Source organism: Zingiber officinale, chromosome 4A (genome assembly GCF_018446385.1).
Source record: "Zingiber officinale cultivar Zhangliang chromosome 4A, Zo_v1.1, whole genome shotgun sequence".
Lineage (NCBI taxonomy): Eukaryota > Viridiplantae > Streptophyta > Magnoliopsida > Zingiberales > Zingiberaceae > Zingiber > Zingiber officinale.
In genome coordinates this window covers 78,812,931-78,834,452 of record NC_055992.1, presented here as the reverse complement: position 1 = coordinate 78,834,452, position 21,522 = coordinate 78,812,931, and the positions used below count along the sequence as shown (strand labels likewise).

At 40.6% G+C, this 21,522-nt stretch overlaps 1 protein-coding gene across 1 annotated transcript; it reads right to left on the bottom strand.

The window, feature by feature from the left end:
* Positions 1–250: 250 nt before the first annotated feature.
* Positions 251–1,849, bottom strand: LOC121972455 (protein DETOXIFICATION 49-like). Its single transcript, XM_042524123.1, has one exon. It carries the CDS (start codon positions 1,847–1,849, stop codon positions 251–253), a length of 1,599 nt encoding a protein of 532 aa, XP_042380057.1.
* Between the last annotated feature and the right edge of the window lie 19,673 nt (positions 1,850–21,522).

Sequence of the window (21,522 nt, the reverse complement as noted above, 5' to 3'; positions counted from 1 at the left end):
GGTCAGGTCTAGTGTGGAGGGGGATTAGACAGGGAGAGATAAAGGTTATATGCGAATTGTAACATTTGGATGGTGGTTCAAAATTTCAGGTAGTGTAGACGCGGTTGGAGAAAAAATGAGTCAGGTGAGGGCGGGGTTGGCTGATAAACAGACAATTTAGGAATTCTAGAAGGATTCCTTTTTTCAAACAAGAGAATTAAGATTTTTATTTATTTATTTATTTAAAAAAAAAAACGACAGCAACATTAACTCATTGCTCCATTTTTATAGTGACCAAGCCTTTAGTCTCGTCTCCTGATTCCGTTGCCTTGACTTGTCTTAACGTCGCTTTCTCCTCGCCCTCCTCGTCTTCGGCAGGGTAAGCTCCGGTGAGAAGCCGGGCCCGTTCGGCCTGCGCAGTCCAGTCCGTCCTTTTGATGACGACGAGCATCAACGCGACGCAGGTGGCCTGCGCCGCAAGCAGCCCCAGCCAGAGTCCTCTGAAGTCGAGCGGTGTCCAAAACGCGAGGCCAACAGCCGCAGGCATGCCGACGGCGTAGAAGGCACCTAAGTTTATGTTGGCCCCTAGCTTGGGCCGCGCACTGCCCCTCAACACTCCACACCCTGTCGTCTGTGGGCAGTTCCCGAGCTCGCAAAGGCCAAGGATCGGCAGCACCTCCGCGGTGAGGCAAAGGATCGCCGCGTCGCCAGTAAACATCCTGGTCCACACGTGGCGCACCGAAGTAGCGAAAGCGAACGCGATGAGGCCGGCCACGGCGCTGCACCAGATCCCGATAGCCGCTGCACGCCGGGCGCCGTCGGGCCGGTTTGCTCCGAGTTCGTTGCCGACGCGCGTCGACACGCTGAAGCTGAGCGAGGAGGGGAAAATGTAGATGAGGGAGGTGGTTTGTATCAGAATTCCCATCGAGGCTACAGTGCTCTGCGGGTTTAGCAGAAGGCCGCTGAGGATGATCATTATCTCGTACCACCACCACTCCAGGCACACAGAGACGCAGCTGGGGAGGGCCAAGTCAAGGAGCGACCGCCAGTCCTTCAAGCATTCTATTCCCAAGCTTAGTCCGCCAGTTCTCTGGTGAACGCCAGAGAAGTAGATGTAAATCAGGAGGAACAGGACGACGTTCAAGTTGAACCAAACAGAGGCCAAGGCCACCCCGCCGATGCCAAGGTCGAGGACGAAGACCAAAAGGTAGTTAATCGGGAGGTGGAGTGCGACGGCTAGGCCCGCGCACGCGGTGAGCGGGAGGGTGATGGATTGGGTGCGGAGGTAGATGCGGAGAGGGTGGACGAACGACTGGAGGACAAGGTCCGGGAGGCAGGCGTGGAGGTAGGAGGCGGCAGCCGTTGCGAGGTCCGCATCCTGGCCGAGGAGGAGGAGGAGAGGGCGGATGTAGCACCAGATAAGCGCGATGGGGAGGGAGGCGGAGAGGAGGAGGAGGACCGATCGGTGAAGGGAGAGACCGACGAGGTGGTAGCGGCGGGCGCCAAAGGCCTGGCCGCATATCGGCTCCATACCCATGGCGAGGCCGGAAAGAACAGAGTACCCAGTGATGTTGGCGAAGCCGATGGCCAGCGAGCCGCCGGCGAGCGCCAGGTCACCGAGTCGGCCGAGAAAAATCATGGAGACCATGGAGCGGCAGTAGAGGAGGAGGCCGGCCAAGACTATCGGCAGCGAGAGGCCAAGTATGGCCTTCCCCTCCTGAAAGACTAAGCCTGCCGAGCCAAGCGGCTCGTCCCGGAGCACAGGATGCGCCTCCGACGACACCAGGACCTGGACGACGACGAAAGGCCAAGTTAGGAGGCCAGGCCGATCATTATGATTGTCGCATTTGCACGGGGAAGCCTCGCGCATCTTGTGCGAGGTTTGCTTCAAGCTTCAAGCTTCAAGCTTCAAGCTTCAAGCATGAGCTAGCGAAGAAGACGAGGAGAAAGAAGAAAGAAAGAAAGGGCTTTGTGGAGGTTTTAGATTGAAAATTTCAGAAGCAGAAGTTCGTTTCCCAGGCTTCCAACAACTGCCAAAACAGCAGAACTGAATGAGAAGAACAGAGCAGGGCATCACGTATTATATTCTCGCCATCGATGCCTTTTCGCCATAAATTAAGAAAACAAGTCAACGACCAAAGAAATGGAAGAATTGCTTCTGTTTCTCTGTTGATTTGGTCTCCGTTCCCATGAACCAAAAAAAAAAATGTAATAAAATAAACTTGAAAGGTCAGAATGAATCAGCTGAAATTCAAAACTTAATTGGATACTGAAAATTGTATCTTAATGTGCAGACAGAGGAGTTCATATTGTTTAAAATGGACGGCCGGCAGTATGCCATACTGTTGTTGGGAATCTCATGTACTTTGATGTTCTTGTAGACCGGCAGCCTTTTCCTTCCCATATATGCTTTAAATTGAGGACTTGCTTTGGGTCAGTGATTTCAACACCTGGTCCACTTGAATAGGCATCTGGTCAGTCCAAAAGCTTGTGAAAGAAACCTCATTCGAATCGAGTGGTTCGAGTCGAGACACACCGCTTAAGATGAGCAACACAAACATGGCTTCGAGTTCACTCTGAGACGAGCCATTTAATAGTTAAAATGTCTCCTACGCCATCCAGCTCACCTGATTTTGGAAAAAAACAGTAAGTCAAGCTCACCTGATTTTGAAAAAAAACAGCAAGTCAAGGATTGAAAGATTAGATAGAGGAGGATATTGTACGTTAAAATTTTTTTATTTTAAAGCATTGAAACAAGAATAATACAGTGGAAAATAAATAACTCATTTTAATTATTTAGTTCAGAATATAGGTCGACTCTTATTTTAAGACCTTCGATTTCTTGATCGTATTATTAGATAATCCACTAAAATTCTTCTTTCTTAAATCTTCAGAAAGAAATAATTCGTACAAATGAAAAGTATAAGATAGTAACAACCTATTATTTTTATTTGAATTTAAGTACTATGCAAACTAAATTAAATTATACTGAACAAGTACGAAGCAATGAAGATCATCGGTAATTTATCGAAGTAGTAACTTGCTTGAGGATGTGATGCAGAGCTGAAGCACGAATAGAGACTTTTCATAGAGATAAACAGAAAACTTGGTTTCTTGCCTCGAACCTCGAGCTCCCATTTTATAAGCGTGGTTCGGTCGACTGATAAATCTATCGATCAACTTATCCGTTCAGTCGACCGAACCTCCTATCAGTCGAATGAACCCTGTGCTTTCCTTCTTTACTGAGATCCGATCCTTGCGTATTTATGAGCTTTAATGGTTCGATCGACCAATCACCTTGTTTGGTCCACCGAACAGTGAATTTTCCCTATTCGTCGAAATTCACACTTAATTCATCATTGATGAGGTGATCGTTCAATCAACCGATCCTCGGCTTCGATCGACCGATCAGCTTAGCTTCCTTCTTTGCTTCGGCTTGATCTGATCTGCGCTCAGTGCCATATCATCAAGGTTCAGTCGACCGATTTGCCGGTTCGGTTGACCGATCAGGCTTTGATCGAACTTCACTTTATTCTGCTTTGGTTTGATCTCTGGTCTGAGTCGATTTGGTCCGGTCGACCAATTCCTTGGTTCAGTTGACGGATCAAGCCGGTTCCTGAAAAACAGAGTTAAACATTATATATCCCTACAAAATAAAGGTTAGCACAGTTATATAATGCATGAGTAGTGTTTGACAGTAATATTATCTTGATCTCAACTTGGAAACCTTTCCGATTTCTTTAGTTGGATCATTGACCTAGAGTTTGTGCCTTTTTAGAACACGACCTCACATCGCTCTTCTCCAGTTGCTTACCTCAACCTACCTGTTAAACGTTGGTCCTCCAGACCCGTTTGGGCTTTGCCGCTTAGCATCTGATCGGATCACTAGGACTTTCCCTCGATCTTCGATCCTCTAGATATTTGAGCTTCCTTGCCAAGTGTCGGATCCTCTCAACCCACTTGGGTTTCTTGCCTGACTTCCACGATCTGCTAAAACTTTTCCTGCCTAGCTGCGACTAGAGCTTTCATTGGTTGAGTAAACATCTTGTACACTTAGTCAACTTGTTAGATTATAACACGACTTAACTTGAACCTTTGACAACATTAAAATTCGGGTTCGATTATGGTACACCCTGTACCAACAATCTTCCTCTTTTTGATGTTTGACAGCCAAGATTCACAGTGAAATTAACATATGCAAAGATAAGTAAAATAAGCATTTTTATTTAACTCTCTCTCTGAGTTTAATAACTCTTCCTGAATTTATTATCTTTCCTTTTGACACACATTAAAAATAGGAGAAATACAAACAACAAGTTTGAAGTTTAGAAAAAAATATTTGAAATTCCCAAGGAGAAAAATCCAAAAAACTTAGGAGATTTTAAATTTTTTAAAGCAATTTCGAACAAGATGTAAGATTTAAAAAGATTCTTTTGAAAAAGAATTGTTTAAAATGTTTAAGCAGAAAGTTAAGAATTTTTTTAAAAAATATATATATAAATTCTAAATTTAAAGATAAATATTTAGAAAAATAAATTTTGAGAAAATAAATTTTAAAAATATTTGATAATTAAATAATTCTAAAAATTTGGAAGGATAAATTTAAAAATTTTTGTAAAGATTGAAAAGTATCTTGGTAACTTAATAACTAAAGTATGAATTAAAATAATATTAAAAATTAGTTAAAGATAAATTTTGAAATTAATTTATTAAAGAAAAATTTTAAAAATTTGGTAAAGATAAATTTTGAAAATAATTTGTTAAAGAAAAATAATTTTCAAAATTAGGTAAAGGAAAATTTTGAAATAATTTTAAAAATTTGGCAAAGAGAAATTTTGAAATAATTTTAAAATTTTGATAAAGGTAAATTTTGAAAATAATTTGTTAAAGAAAAATTATTTTAAAAATTTGGGAAAGGTAAATTTTGAAAAATAATTTTAAAAATTTGATAAAGGTAAATTTTGAAATATTGTTAAAGAAAATTTTTCAAAAAATGATATTGAAGATCCTCCTAAAATTGATAAGTACCTAAAAGTCCAAGCATGATTTTGAAAATTAGAAAAATATTCTTATGATAAAATGTCCAATCTTTATACTTAGCTGACTACCACAAGATAGCACCTGTTGATTCAGGTTGGTAAATTTGAGTGTTTGATTCTAACTAGTTTGCTGCTAGCCAGATTACTCAAATTGATCAATGTATTTTGTTTAAAGCCTAAATTTATAACTATGCACTGACATAAACATCTGAAATCTTAGGCTCAGTCCTAAGCATCCCACATCGTTCTATGTTTCAAAATATACAAGTAAGGTATCATGATCGTAGGGATAACTCAAGTATGACCTAAGTATAACTTTCTTGTGCACAGTGCAATGAGTGACCCAAACTCTTCAAGTTTTAATCTTTATCCTACTCAAGTCGTCATCCAATTGAGTTCCTAATATTCCTGGTGATAGGCACTTACCTGCCACACACTTGGTTCATATTCCTCAATCTACCCACAGTCTCAAAGGCATGCTCAATATCAAGAGAAACATAGTAGTTATTTCCCTAGTAACCTAACTCAGTCTCAAAGGGGTAACTTGCTAGTCTTCACTCACGACAACTATTTTTTTATATCCCGTATTCATTCATATTTTTTTTAGATGCAAATACACATTCATGCAAATGTTGGGATATTTGATTTTTCCAAATGAGCTTACATTATTCGAGCATCATCCAGTAACCAAAATGTAGTTTGAGAAATCACCATGGGAACCAAAGTACTAAACAAATAAGATTAATCATGACTATTTTAATGATAACAACCATTCAATTTTAAGTAAAGTGAAAGTAAGATCCTTAAGGTTTGGCCAAAATTCAAATTTATCTTCACACAATACTTAGCTCATTTCATGTTACTTGAGATAGAAGAAAAAAGTATACTAAATATACGAGCATTATGTATACAGCAACATGAATCAAGAAATGAACGTGCTAACAATTTTGCTATTGGACAAGTCAACGGTGGTTAGGAAAGATGTTCTCAATATGACACATAATATTTTAAAAGATAGTCAAGTGATGATCAAAAAATAAGTCTAACAAACAAAACAAAGGCATAAGCATAAACTAAAAACAGACAAAGCAAAAAGAAATGCAGAATAGATAAAATAAATGAAATGAAAAACATAAAAGAAGAAAGAAGAAGCAGAAAATTTAGGTTGTTCAAACATCCCCCAGACTTAAACTCTTCATTGTCCTGATGAAGTCAAAATAGAGGTGGAGGGCGGGGAAAGGAAGGTCTACATGGTCGGCAAGAAGGGAAACTAGGGAAGCCCGAGCACTAAATCAAGATCTTATTGTATTCATAGAGGGCATCTACTTGTTGACTAGTTATGCTCATGCCCTCCATAAATTCTCTCATTCTAGCATGGTTAGTGTCATAATCTTAGACAAACTCAGCCACCTAGCTTTAGAAGTTCCTCGTGAACTGAAAATGACCACATACCTCTCGAAACTGATTATCTGAAAAAGTGAAGCAGCCCTCCAACATTTATCGTTGGGCCTCATACTTTCCATGAAGCAAGTCTAAAGAGGCGTGAAAATTATAAAAGTGGAATCTAAAATGACTCGTACCATATGTAAAAGAGTATCTAGCAGGTTTCAGATGTCCGGACGATTGTGAGTGTCCAGATGACAATGGCTCAAGGTGAGGCTCGGTGTCTTCGGACAAGGAGGGAACATACTCAGGACTGGAATCGGTGATCACCCAATTAGTGAAGTTGCAAACTGAGGTCGCTCGGGACAAGAAAGGGGTAACGGATACCCATCTCTCCTAGGAAAGGCAAACCCATCCCCATCTCTACAAATCATTTTCATGGCAAGACATACATCTATATCGATGTTGTTTCCATGAATGATTTCTAACTCATCAAAATCATAGCTCAAATTTATAGCTATTTAGGTGATCAATCTGCCAAAAACAATCAATCCCGAGGCTACTTTCCCGGCTTTCATGAGGTTTTACAGAAAATGAAAATCGGAATCAAAGTCAACTTTGTTTAACATAGCCCAAAGAGCATAAGGCTCCACTTTTCTAATGACTCCAACACTCTCCCCTCTACCAAAGATGGTTTTACTCTTGACATGGTGTAAATATATAAAGATGGGATTTTGCATATGGGAAGCCTTAGCTCTAGAGGGCTTATAAGGGTTATCTAATCTGGTAATTGACCCCAAAAATTATTCTAATTAAATCTGGGATTAAACCTACGAGAGTCACCGGTGGACAGTCCAAAACAATTATTAAATTCACTGAATGCCCACTAAAAATTTTGATTTATTAATCTAAAGCTATTTTTTCCAATATAATCATCCTCATTAGAGTAGTGGACGTCTATTAAGCTCAAAAATTCAAGGAAAATTCAAGGATATGCAGGTAGATGTGTATACATCATATCATTCCAATCAAAAGCACTAATCATCCAATCTACATAATCTCTAATCCCTAAAATATCCATTGTAGTTGGATCCATGTATCGTGTGCACACAATCTTTCTAGTGACAAGAACATCATATCTAGATTTATGTTCAACATTTCTAAAGACAATATGAAATTCATTGTCATTACCTTCGTTGCGTGCTACCCTCTTTCCTTTGCCCTTTGTCGTAGCTTTCTCCTTGCCTTTTTCTCTTGGAGGTTCCTTTCCTCTACTGGATCCACCAATTCCCTTTCGGAGTCTTTTCAATAGATGAGACATGCTATCAAGTTAAGAGAGGGAAAAATGATTAATCAGAGAAGTGAGATCTTATGAAAAGATAAATGTAACTTGAGAAAGGAGGGGAAGAATTAAAGTTTCAGATGCAAATCTAGATCTAGTTTTTGGAGACAAATGAGTTTGAGATCTGAATCTGGGAAGTAGAGGAAGAAGGTTTGTAGAGGAGAAGGGATGGGGAAGAGGAATTTGGCTAGGGTGTGTGGCTGACATGAACCTTGACATGGTATTGGACACAAAATCTAGACTCCTCAAACCTGTGTGGATCGTCTTCCTTCTTCCTTCACACGGTCATGTCTAAGGTGTGACATGCTCCTTCCCTTGGCTGATTTACCACAGTCGTGTCAACACGGCTGTTCCCTCCTTCTTATTGAGCTCACACGACCATGTGTGTCATACGACCGGCTTCTTCTTGCTCTCTGGAATTTCCACACGGCCTTGTCCATCTTCTCCTCAAATGAGCTCACATGGCCATGTCTACCACATGGCCAGATGCTCCCCCTATTTTGTATATATCACATGACCATGTGTATCACACGATCGATTCTGCATGGTCCAGAAATGCTGAATTTTTCTCCTTTCTGATTTCTCCAACACCTTCACGCCCATGAAATGATCATGGTTGGCCCATGGAGGTAATATACAAACTAAAAACTAAATAAAAATGAAATTAAAAATACTAGCAAAAGAAAAAGAAAAGTGAAATCGAATCTAACTAAAGAACCCTTGGGTTGCCTCCCAAGAAGTGCTTGTTTAAGGTCTTTAGTTCGGCTCTATCTCCGTTTTCATTGGCTATACCCAAGGAGACATGGATTTTCCTCCTCGGATTACTTCTTCTTCCTTATTTCTTTCCCTTAGAGGACAGAGGTACTTCTCATTCTCAATTGGGGGTCTTCTCCCAACATTTGTTGATTCGTATACTTCATCTGGCGGCCTCCCATGAGGATGGAACTTCCACTCCTCTATTTTGTAAGCATCTACCCCGCTGCACATGCTTACTAAGAAAGAAGAGGTATGGTTAGGAGAATTAAATAAATCATACTCCAACCTTTCCTTATGGATAACTAAAGATAACTTATGATTTTTCACATCAATGATGGCTCCGGCTATTGCAAGGAAAGGTCTTTCTAGTATAATTAGAATTTTCAGGTCTTCCTCCATATCTAACACAACAAAATCTGTGGGTATGATGCAGCTACCCACTTCTACCGGCACGTCTTTAACGATACCTATAGGGTACCTGCAAGAATGATTAGCTAATTACAGTGTCATGGTAGTAAGTTTAAAGTTCTTAAGACCTACCTTATTACATATTGAATATTGTACGAGGCTAACACTTGCCCCCAAATTACAAAAAGCTTTCTCTATGAATTTGGAACCTATGGTGCAAGGAATGAAAATACTTCCAACATCTTGGAGTTTTAGGGAAGTGTTCTTCTCAAATGAGCATTGCATTCTTCTGTTAAAGCTATAGTCTCGATCTCTCCCTTATTTCTTAGATTGGACATAATGTCCTTTAAGAACTTGGTAAACTTAGGCATTTGTTGAATGAAGTCTATTAGGGGGACTTCAACACAAATATCTTTGACTTTGTCTAGGAACTTGCCGAATTCTTCATCTTTTTTGGTCATTGCTAGTCTCTGCGGAAAAGGAATTGTTTGACTTTATGGTAGAAATGGAAGAGTCCCTTCAACCTTATTGGTACTCTCCTCTTCATCTTGAATCTGAACTAGATCAAATATTGGAGGAGAGGGCTCTTCTTGAATTTTCATCTCTTTTTGAGCAGTCACTTGGGAGTCTCCCAAGGTCCGTCCGCTCCGATGCTCGATTCTATTGTAGTGTTCCATTGGATTGATTTTTGATTTTCCTGGAAAGGCTCTTGGTGCTCTTGAGGATGATAAAGCTATCTGAACAACTTGACTATCTAATACTTTCTGGTGTTTTTTTGGAACTATCCATTCGTTGATTGAGTAGCCTGATTTCTTACTTCATTTCATTTTGGTTGGTAAGAACTTCTTCAAGCATTTTTTTCTAATTTGGATAGTTGATAACCTTGACAGTATTGTTGTTGTTTATAGTTTTGTTGTCTAGGCTGATAGCTTAGTCTAGCCCCCATGGATGGTCCTTGCTCTTGGTTGTTGCGATAGGAAAAATTTGGATGAACTTTCCACTCGGGGTTGTATGTGTTAGAGTATGGATTATTTTTATTTTGATTGTAACTCACTATAACATCAAACTATTCAAGTTGATCAATTTGTGCAAAGATGGCTCCCAACGGGCATGTATCTTGAGCGTGGTCTATGTGTTAGTTAGAGCCCTAGAGCCAATCATTTGATGATTGTTGTATGGACTCGTTGTATCATATTCTTGTATATAAATAAAGTCATTTATTTTTAGTTATTATACTTACTTGTATTGGTGTCAAATAACTAAGTATAATAGCATCCTTGAGTAGAAGGCTCTTATCTATATCAATCGATTGGTTGAATCGATAATGAGATGATATAGGGAACACTACTCTTAATCATTCCTAGTCGAGTATTAACATTTAGGAACAATGTTAATGCGGTGAGACTAGCATGTAGGTCAACTCAATGACTTGATCTCACAAGTTGACACATGGGTATTCATTGGAGAATGTATACTGAATGACCCGCCATGAGAAAGTATCATAGATCGTTATATGAGTGTCATATACTTTCTCATGTGGCTATTAGTATGACTACTAGTCCTTGGACCTGAAGTCACCATGGTTCCCTATATAAGAAGTTACATACTTTGGCTTCGTCAAACGTCACCCGTAACTGGGTGGAATATAAAGGCGATTACTGGATATGTAACGAATTATGCAGAGGGATGTGAGTGATGTAGATGGGATCTATCCCTCCTGTATGACGGGAGTGACATCGATATTCTTGATAGAGTGAGACCACGAAGTGCATGGCCATGCCCAAATGAGTCAATATAAGATATTGAGCTCATTTGATCGAGTGAGTCTACTTGGAGTTCAAGATTTAGATTGATTAGAAGATGACACGGTCTATGCCTCACATTGATCAATCTAGATGTCTAGGATAGAAGGACGCTTGTCATATATTGTGAAGAGTCACAATTAGTAGTCATAAGGTGATGTTGGATCTCAACATTCTTGTAACTTGGGTAGTAATGATGTGTTGCTAGATACCGCTCATTACTTATGCTTCTAAATGAGTTTAGGAGCATTGCCAACGTTACAAGAACCTATAGGGGTCACACACAAAGGGCAATTAGATGGAGATTAGGTTCATTTGATGAACCTAAATGATTAGGTTCATATGATGAACCAAATTGGATTAAGAGTAATCCAAAGTAGGCTAATTGAGTTGGACTCAATTTGGTTCATGTGTTAAGTGAGTCTAATTTGGACTTAGACTCATTTAATCAATTTAATTCAATGAATAGAGATTCATTAAATTAAAATTGACTTGAACCAATGGTTAGATTAGATCAACCAAGTGAGAGAAGTGGTCAAGTTTGACTTGACTTGAGAAGAAGATGAAGGGTCAATTTTGACTTAACCATTTGCCACCTCATTGGTGAGTTGGCATTAAGTGGTCCAATGATAATGCTCCACATCATCATGGTTGCTTAAGTGGAATGCCACCTCATGGGAGTTACCAAGAGTTGTGACTCTTGGCATCCCATGTGTTAGTTAGAGCCCTAGAGCCAATCGTTTGATGATTGTATGGACTCATTGTATCATATTCTTGTATATTAATAAAGGCATTTGTTTGGTTATTATACTTATTTGTATTAGTGCCAAATAGACTAAGTATAATAGCGTCCTTGAGTAGAAGGTTCATACCTATATCAATCGATTAGTTGAATCGATAGTGAGATGATATAGGGAACACTACTCTAAATCATTCCTAGTCGAGTATTAACATTCAGGGACAATGTTAATATAATAAGACTAGCATGTAGGTCAGCTCGATGACTTGATCTCACAAGTCATGGATATAGAGATATCAAGCTGACACATGGGTATGCATTAGAGAATGTATACTGAATGACCCGCCATGAGAAAATATCATGGATCGTTATATGAGTGTCATATACTTTCTCATGTGGCTATTAGTATGACTATTAGTCCTTAGACCTGAAGTCACCATGGATCCCTACATAAGGAGTTATGTACTTTGGTTTCGTCAAACGTCACCCGTAACTGGGTGGACTATAAAGGCGATTACTGGGTATGTAACGAATTATGCAGAGGGATGTGAGTGATGTAGATGTGATCTATCCCTCCTATATGACGGGAGTGACATCGATATTCTTGATAGAGTAAGACCACGAAGTGTATGACCATACCCAAATGAGTCAATATGAGATATTGAGCTCATTTGATTGAGTGAGTCTACTTGGAGTTCAAGATTTAGATTAGTCAGAGGATGACACGGTCTATGCCTCACATTGATCAATCTAGATGTCTAGGATAGAAGGACACCTGTCATATATTGTGAGGAGTCACAATTAATAGTCACAAGGTGATGTTGGATCTCAACATTTCTTGTAACTTGGGTAGCAATGATGTATTGCTAGATGCCTCTCATTGCTTATGTCTCTAAAGGAGTTTAGAAACATTGTCAACGTTACAAGAACCTATTGGGTCACACACAAAGAACAAGTGGATGGAGATTGGGTTCATATGATGAACCAATTGGATTGGGTTCATATGATGAACCAATTGGATTCAAATTAGACTTATTGAGTTAGACTCAATTAGATTCAATTGTTGAATGAGTCTAATTTAGATTTGATTCATTGAGTCAATTTATATTAATGAATTGAGATTCATTAAATTAAAATTGACTTGAGTCAAAGGTTGGATTTAACTCAACAAGGAAGACAATTGGTCAAGTTTGACTTGACCAAGTAGAAATTGAAACATCAAGTTTGACTTGATGTATTGCCACATCATAAGGATGACTCATCCTTGCCACATCACCTCCACCACATGAGGCATGCCACCTCATGGGGGTTACACTCTCCCCTTGTTTTTAATGTGGCCGGCCACATTAATGAGGGAGTTACAATGTGGTGGCCGGCCACACTAATGCAAAAGGGGTTTTGGTTTTGTGGCAATTGAAGGGTGGTAATTGTCTCATCTTCTTCCAAGCTTTCTTCCTCCTCCTTGCTGCTGTTGCCGTGGACTTCCATCGTGTGGAGAAGGTGGTTGAGTGAATCCAAGAGCATAGGAAGAGTGAAGGTCACAAAGGAAGGATACTACTAGTGAGTGTATAAGATTTCTTTTGTACCTTCTTCTTTTCTTCCTTTCCAATCCCATTCGAGAGCTCTAGAAAGTGCTAGCACACTTGGGGCTCTCTTCTCCATCCTTTGAGTGTGGGAGACACTCCTTGTTCGTGTGGATATCATTAGAGGAGTGTCTACGTTGACACTCTCGAGATCCGGCAACTCCTTGGACGAGCGGGAACGCGAAAGGGCTCGCTTCGAAGGTATAACTCTCATCTAGTGTAGATCTAAAATTTTGAAACTCATACTCGTAAGTTCATTCGGTTTTTCCTTGCACGGATCTACGGCTTTGGGTGATTCGGGGTTTTCGCGGCCCGAAGAACCCAACAGTGGTATCAAAGCCACGTGCAAGGCTTGTACGAGTTTGATTTTTGGTTTTATGAAAACTAAAGTTTCTGTAATTTTCTGTAAAATTATGATTTTATAGTTTTTATGGGTAATTTTTCCGTAGAAGCGAAGCACAAGTGTCTCGGCACTTGTAGGCTTCGGCTACCGGAAAGATTTTTCCAAAACGGCTTCGTTTTGCCCCAAATCCGTTTGGGATAGCGGGCTTGGGTGCCATTAGATCGAAAAGGAGAAACTCACGATGGTTAGATCGTGGGTAGGGGTACTGCCCCTAACCCCGCAAGGGGATTTGCTCCTCGATTGCACCCAAAAACGAACCCGCCGGGAAGATTTTTCCGAAACGATAATGTCTCGGCCCAAATTGTTTTGGGACAGCGGGTTTAGGCGCTGTTGGATCGCAAACGAACCCTCGCGATGGTTAGATCGCGGGTAGGGGCGCTGCCCCTGGCCCCGAAACCGCTAAACGGGACCGCCGAGAAATTTTACTCGTAAAAATTGTAAAAATTATTTTAAAAATTATATAAAATTATGAAAATATATAATTTTGAATTATATATTAATTTTTTGATAGTCATGGCCCTAAAACCCAATATGATTGGTTGTGTTGTAATTCATAATACGGCCTGCGTGCCGTTATGTGTTTGCGCGTGTTGTATGTTTTTTATTTATTCGCGACCTGCGCGTCGTGCATTCTCTTATATTCTTGTTGTAAATTAGATTTAGACTCGAATGTAACTCGAGTTTCAAATTGTAATGTACAAATTGGAGCGATGGAGGGTCCACACGAGACGGAGTTCCAAGGCGGGCACGAGCAACACAAGATGGTCAAAGGGAGGAGCTTGGAGAAGCTGTTGACCCTAGGTTGACCATTCGATCTTCTCATTGGCTTGAGAAGATCGTAGTAGGGCCTGACTAAATCATAAATAGATTAATTAGTTAATTGCTTATGTATATGATGCATGTTTAATAAGTAATTAATTAATTAGTGCCTTACGATTAGATTAGATCTAAGTCGTGCACATGATGCACCCTTGCGATTAGATTAGATCCAAGTCGTGCACAAGATGCATCCTTTTCGATTAGATTAGATCTCGATCGAACCAACTCTAAATGCCTAACCGTGCCATGATACCTATCACTACCTCGATCACATGTATTGTTGAATCTGCCAAAGCAGAGCAATACATATTATCTTGGTAGGGTACGGAGGGACAATCTTGGTCCTGCCTATCAACGCATGGGTGAATACAAACTCAATTAGATTGAGTATTCCTAGTTACTCGGTTGGATCGAGTCAACTATAGGCATTATTCCAACGGTTGGAAAAGATAGGTCAAAATCACATCTATATTAACTCTCGGGCGTATTAGCCAAAGCTAACTCGAGTTTTAATATAAATGCGGATATTGATTCTATAAACAAGAGTTGCATAGAGATGTAATTGGTAATCGTTACCTACCGATCATACTAAGCCTTGGGCGTATTAGCCAAAGCTAACTCAAGGGTTAGTATGATGTGGATCTTGTCCCACAAGAATTATAGAATTCAGTGGGAGCATCATTTAATTAAAGACCTAATTAAATGATTTTAAAAGAATATGATATTTATTTCTGCAAATTTTCTATTGTAGATAACCATGACGTCGAATACGAACTCTTTCTCCCTGCGTTCTGTCCTTAAGAAGGACAAGCTCAACGGAGCAAATTTCCTGGACTGGTACAGGAACCTGAGAATAGTTCTCACTCAGGAACGTAAACTGTACGTTCTGGAGCAGCCCATTCCGGGAGCTGACCGGGATGCTTACAAGAAGCATAAAGATGACACATTAGATGTGTCCTGTCTTATGCTCGCAACCATGAACTCTGAGCTTCAGAAGCAACATGAGTTGATGGGCGCTTACGATATGGTTGAACATCTTTGTCACCTATATCAAGGACAAGCAAGGCACTGGAAGAGGAACTCCAAAGAATACCTGGAAGATCTTAAGAAGAAGAGAAATAAGATTTCTACTTCAGGTATACATGTTATAGAAGTCAACCTCTCTATTTCTTCATCGTGGGTATTAGATACCGGATGTGCTTCGCACATTTGTACTAATGTACAAGCGCTGAGAAATAGCAAGGCATTGACGAAGGGTGAGATAGACCTACGAGTAGGCAATGGAGCACGAGTTGCTGCTATTGCTGTAGGAACTTATCATCTATCTCTTCCCTCTGGGCTTGTACTAGAATTAGATGATTGTTGTTATGTGCCTGCCTTGACTAAGAACATAATTTCAGTTTCTTGTTTGGACAAGAAAGGGTTCTCGTTTATAATAAAGAACAAATGTTGTTCTGTCTATTTAAACGATATGTTCTATTGTAGTGCACCTCTAATAAACGGACTCTATATTCTAGACCTTGAGAGCCCTATCTATAACATAAATACCAAGAGGTTCAAGTCAAATGACATGAACCAAACCTACCTCTGGCACTGTCGCTTAGGTCATATAAATGACAAGCGCTTATCCCAGCTCCATAAGGATGGTATGCTGGACTCATTTGATTTTGAATCATATGAGGTATGCGAGTCATGCCTACGAGGCAAGATGACCAAGACTCCCTTTAGTGGGCACAGCGAGAGAGCGACTGATTTGTTAGGACTCATACATAGTGATGTATGTGGCCCTTTCAATGTCGCTGCTAGAGGCGGTTATAGGTACTTCATCACATTTACTGATGACTTCAGTAGATATGGTTATGTGTACTTGATGACACATAAGTCTGAATCCTTTGAAAAGTTCAAAGAATTCAAGAATGAAGTACAGAACCAGCTTGGCAAGAGTATTAAGATACTTTGATCCGATCGAGGTGGAGAATACCTTAGCCATGAGTTCCGTGACTATCTAGCTGAGTGTGGGATTCTATCCCAACTCACTCCTCCTGGAACACCACAGTGGAATGGTGTATCCGAACGGAGGAATCGTACCTTATTAGATATGGTACGATCTATGATGAGTCATACAGATCTTCCGATATATCTATGGGGATATGCTCTAGACACGGCAGTTTTCATACTCAACCGAGTTCCATCAAAGGCCGTGATAAAGACACCATATAGGATATGGACCGGGAGAGATGTCCAGGTGTCTTTCATGAGGATTTGGGGTTGTGAGGCTTACGTACGACGTCAAGTCTCAAACAAATTAGGACCCAAATCCGACAAGTGCTTTTTCATTGGATATCCCAAGGAAACTAAGGGATATTACTTCTACATTCCCAGTCAGCACAAGGTAGTTGTGGCAAAGACTGGGGTCTTTCTAGAAAGGGACTTTGTTTCTAGAAACACTAGTGGGAGCACGTTCGATCTTGAAGAAGTTCAAGATGCGAATACTAGCACTGAAGCCTCGATGGAAGTTGAACTGGAGCCACAAAGTGTTGTGGATGATGTTCCACAAGGAGTTGAGGAACAACAACCGATTCAAGTAGACATACCTCTTCGCAGGTCTGATAGGGTACGTCGTCAGCTTGCGAGATACTCATGCTCATAGAGGATGAGCCCACCACCTATCAGGAAGCTGTGATGAGACCAGATTCCGAGAAATGAGTAGAGGCCATGAGATCCGAAATGGAATCCATGTACACCAACCAAGTATGGACTTTGGTTGATCCACCTGAAGGGGTAAAACCCATTGGGTGCAAGTGGGTCTTTAAGAGAAAGACTGACATGGATGGACTTATCTATAAGGGTCGCTTGGTAGCTAAAGGTTTCAAGCAGATTCATGGTATTGACTATGATGAAACCTTTTCTCCAGTAGCGATGTTTAAGTCCATTCGGATCATGCTTGCTATTGCAGCCTACCATGACTATGAGATATGGCAGATGGATGTCAAAACCGCGTTTCTGAATGGAAACCTGCTCGAGGATGTGTACATGACACAACCTGAGAGTTTTGTAGATCCACAGCATACTAGCAGAGTGCATAGGTCCATTTATGGACTAAAGCAAGCTTCTCGGAGCTGGGATCTTCGTTTCGATGATGCAATCAAACAATTTGGTTTCATCAAGAACGAAGATAAGCCTTGTGTCTACAAGAAGGTTGTAGGGGATATAGTTGTCTTCCTCATATTGTATGTGGATGACATACTACTCATTGGGAAGGACATCCCTATGCTTCAGTCTGTCAAGACCTGGCTAGGGAGTTGCTTCTCAATGAAGGACTTAGGTGAGGCATCCCGCATTCTAAGGATACAGATCTATAGGGATAGATCTAAGAGATTGCTTGGCCTAAGTCAGAGTGCATACATTGACAAGGTACTCCTTCGGTTTACCATGCAGAACTCCAAGAAGGGATTTCTGCCGATGTCACATGGCGTGAGTCTTTCAAAGACTCAAGGTCCCTCTTCTAGAGAGGAGAGAGACCGTATAGATCAGATCCCTTATGCCTCAGCCATAGGATCGATCATGTACGCCATGTTATGTACTCGACCTGATGTCTCGTATGCTTTGAGCATGACGAGCAGATACCAGTCAGATCCAGGTGAAAGTCACTGGATAGCGGTCAAGAATATTCTTAAGTACTTAAGAAGGACTAAAGAATATTTCTTGATATTTGGAGGCAATGACGAGCTAGCTGTAAAGGGTTACAGTGATGCTAGCTTCCAGACCGACCAGGATGATTATCGATCGTAGTCAGGGTTCGTGTTTTACATTAATGGTGGTGCTGTGAGCTGGAAGAGTTTGAAGCAGGACACAGTCGATGATTTTACGACAGAGGCCGAGTACATTGCTGCATTAGAGGCAGCAAAGGAGGCAGTTTGGATCCGCAAGTTCATCACTGAACTTGGGGTGGTTCCTAGCATCGCTGACCCAGTTGAGCTCTATTGTGACAACAATTGAGCTATAGCACAGGCGAAGGAACCTCGCTCACACCAGCGGACCAAGCACATACTACGACGTTTCCATCTCATTCGAGAGATTATCGATAGAGGAGATGTGAAGACTTGCAGAGTACCTACAGAGGCTAACATCGCAGATCCCTTGACCAAGGCTTTGTCACAGAGGAAGCATGATGGTCACACTAGGTCATTAGGCCTTAAAGCCTATACTGATTGGCACTAGTGCTAGTGGGAGATTGTTAGTTAGAGCCCTAGAGCCAATCGTTTGATGATTGTATGGACTCATTGTATCATATTCTTGTATATTAATAAAGGCATTTATTTGGTTATTATACTTATTTGTATTAGTGCCAAATAGACTAAGTATAATAGCGTCCTTGAGTAGAAGGTTCATACCTATATCAATCGATTAGTTGAATCGATAGTGAGATGATATAGGGAACACTACTCTAAATCATTCCTAGTCGAGTATTAACATTCAGGGACAATGTTAATACAATAAGACTAGCATGTAGGTCAGCTCGATGACTTGATCTCACAAGTCATGGATATAGAGATATCAAGCTGACACATGGGTATGCATTAGAGAATGTATACTGAATGACCCGCCATGAGAAAGTATCATGGATCGTTATATGAGTGTCATATACTTTCTCATGTGGCTATTAGTATGACTATTAGTCCTTAGACCTGAAGTCACCATAGATCCCTACATAAGGAGTTATGTACTAACGTCACCCGTAACTGGGTGGACTATAAAGGCGATTACTGGGTATGTAACGAATTATGCAGAGGGATGTGAGTGATGTAGATGTGATCTATCTCTCCTATATGACGGGAGTGACATCGATATTCTTGATAGAGTAAGACCACGAAGTGTATGACCATACCCAAATGAGTCAATATGAGATATTGAGCTCATTTGATTGAGTGAGTCTACTTGGAGTTCAAGATTTAGATTGGTCAGAGGATGACATTGTCTATGCCTCACATTGATCAATCTAGATGTCTAGGATAGAAGGACACTTGTCATATATTGTGAGGAGTCACAATTAATAGTCACAAGGTGATGTTGGATCTCAACATTTCTTGTAACTTGGGTAGCAATGATGTATTGCTAGATGCCGCTCATTGCTTATGTTTCTAAAGGAGTTTAGAAACATTGCCAACGTTACAAGAACCTATTGGGTCACACACAAAGAACAAGTGGATGGAGATTGGGTTCATATGATGAACCAATTGGATTCAAATTAGATTTATTGAGTTAGACTCAATTAGATTCAATTGTTGAATGAGTCTAATTTAGATTTGATTCATTGAGTCAATTTATATTAATGAATTGAGATTCATTAAATTAAAATTGACTTGAGTCAAAGGTTGGATTTAACTCAACAAGGAAGACAATTGGTCAAGTTTGACTTGACCAAGTAGAAATTGAAACATCAAGTTTGACTTGATGTATTGCCACATCATAAGGATGACTCATCCTTGCCACATCACCTCCACCTCATGAGGCATGCCACCTTATGGGGGTTACACTCTCCCCTTGGTTTTAATGTGGCCGGCCACATTAATGAGGGAGTTACAATGTGGTGGCCGGCCACACTAATGCAAAAGGGGTTTTGGTTTTGTGGCAATTGAAGGGTGGTAATTGTCTCATCTTCTTCCAAGCTTTCTTCCTCCTCCTTGCTGCTGTTGCCATGGACTTCCATGGTGTGGAGAAGGTGGTTGAGTGAATCCAAGAGCATAGGAAGAGTGAAGGTCACAAAGGAAGGATACTACTAGTGAGTGTATAAGATTTCTTTTGTACCTTCTTCTTTTCTTCCTTTCCAATCCCATTCGAGAGCTCTAGAAAGTGCTAGCACACTTGGGGCTCTCTTCTCCATCCTTTGAGTGTGGGAGACACTCCTTGTTCGTATGGATATCATTAGAGGAGTGTCTACGTTGACACTCTCGAGATCTGTCAACTCCTTGGACGAGCGGGAACGCGAAAGAGCTCGCTTCGAAGGTATAACTCTCATCTAGTGTAGATCTAAAATTTTGAAACTCGTACTCGTAAGTTCATTCGGTTTTTCCTTGCACGGATCTACGGCTTTGGGTGATTCGGGGTTTCCGCGACGCGAAAAGCGGTTTTCGCGGCCCGAAGAACCCAACACCATGGAGGTTACAATTCCCTTAAAGTGGCCGACCACTTTTGATGAAGAGTTAGTGAATTTTGTGTGCTTGTGTGAGTAACTCCATCATCTTCTTTCTCTCTAGTTTTCTTCTTGCTCTCCCTCTCCTCCATTACTGATCTCTAAGGTTGCTAACACATCCTTAGAGATTCTTCTCCATCTCTTGCTTGTGTAGATACACATAGAAAAGTGTCTACTTTGACACTTTCGAGATCCGGCGAACCGAGGACGAGCGGGATTGCGAAGGGCTTCGCATTAAGGGTAAATTCCTTCTCCTTGTAAATCTAGTTTAGAACTAGTGTAAGAAACTCATACTCGTAATGTTTTTTAAAATTTTAATCTTCGCATGGATCCGGTGGCTGGGGTTTCGAGGTTTCCGCAACGTAAAAAGCGGTTTTTGCGGTCCGAAAATCCCAACACTATGCTCCCACAAGTGTTGCATACACATACTATTGCATTGACCGTGCTTGTTTTTGTTCCCATATTCTCCAGCTTTTTAGTCTGAGCATCTAGCTTTGCAGACATTAATGTAATTGCATCTACATCAAATTTTACTGTAGCTTTAATTAGATTTACAGATGAAGAGCCTCCACATCTTTCAGATGCCCACTGATGATGGTTCTGAGCCACACTTTTAATGATTTCCTCGGCCTCATCTAGACTCTTGTTCATTAGTGCCCCTCCAGCTACGGAGTCAAGGGACATCTTGGTGTGATAGTTGATGTCATTATAAAATGTATGTAGTACTAACCATTTTTTAAGTCTGTGATGTGAGCATTATCTGAACATATTATTAAATCTATCCCATGCTTCAAATAGTGATTTACAGTCTGACTGTCTGAAGCTTGCTATCAAGTTTCTCATATGAGAAGTTTTGCTCAAAGGATAGAATTTGTCCAGAAATTGTTGCTCACATCCAAATTGATATTCTATTAGCTGACAAGGAATTTAGCTATTGTTTAGCCCTATTTCTCAAAGAAAACCCAAACAATAGTAGTCTCACTGCCTCTACCAGAACACCGTTTATTTTCATTGTGCCACATATTTCATAAAAAACTTCAAGATGTTGACTCACGACTTCATGTGGTCCACCCCCA

Coding starts and splice junctions, on each gene's coding strand:
- LOC121972455 (XM_042524123.1), bottom strand. CDS start 1,849: ATGCGCGAGGCTTCCCCGTGCAAATGCGACAATCATAATGATCGGCCT.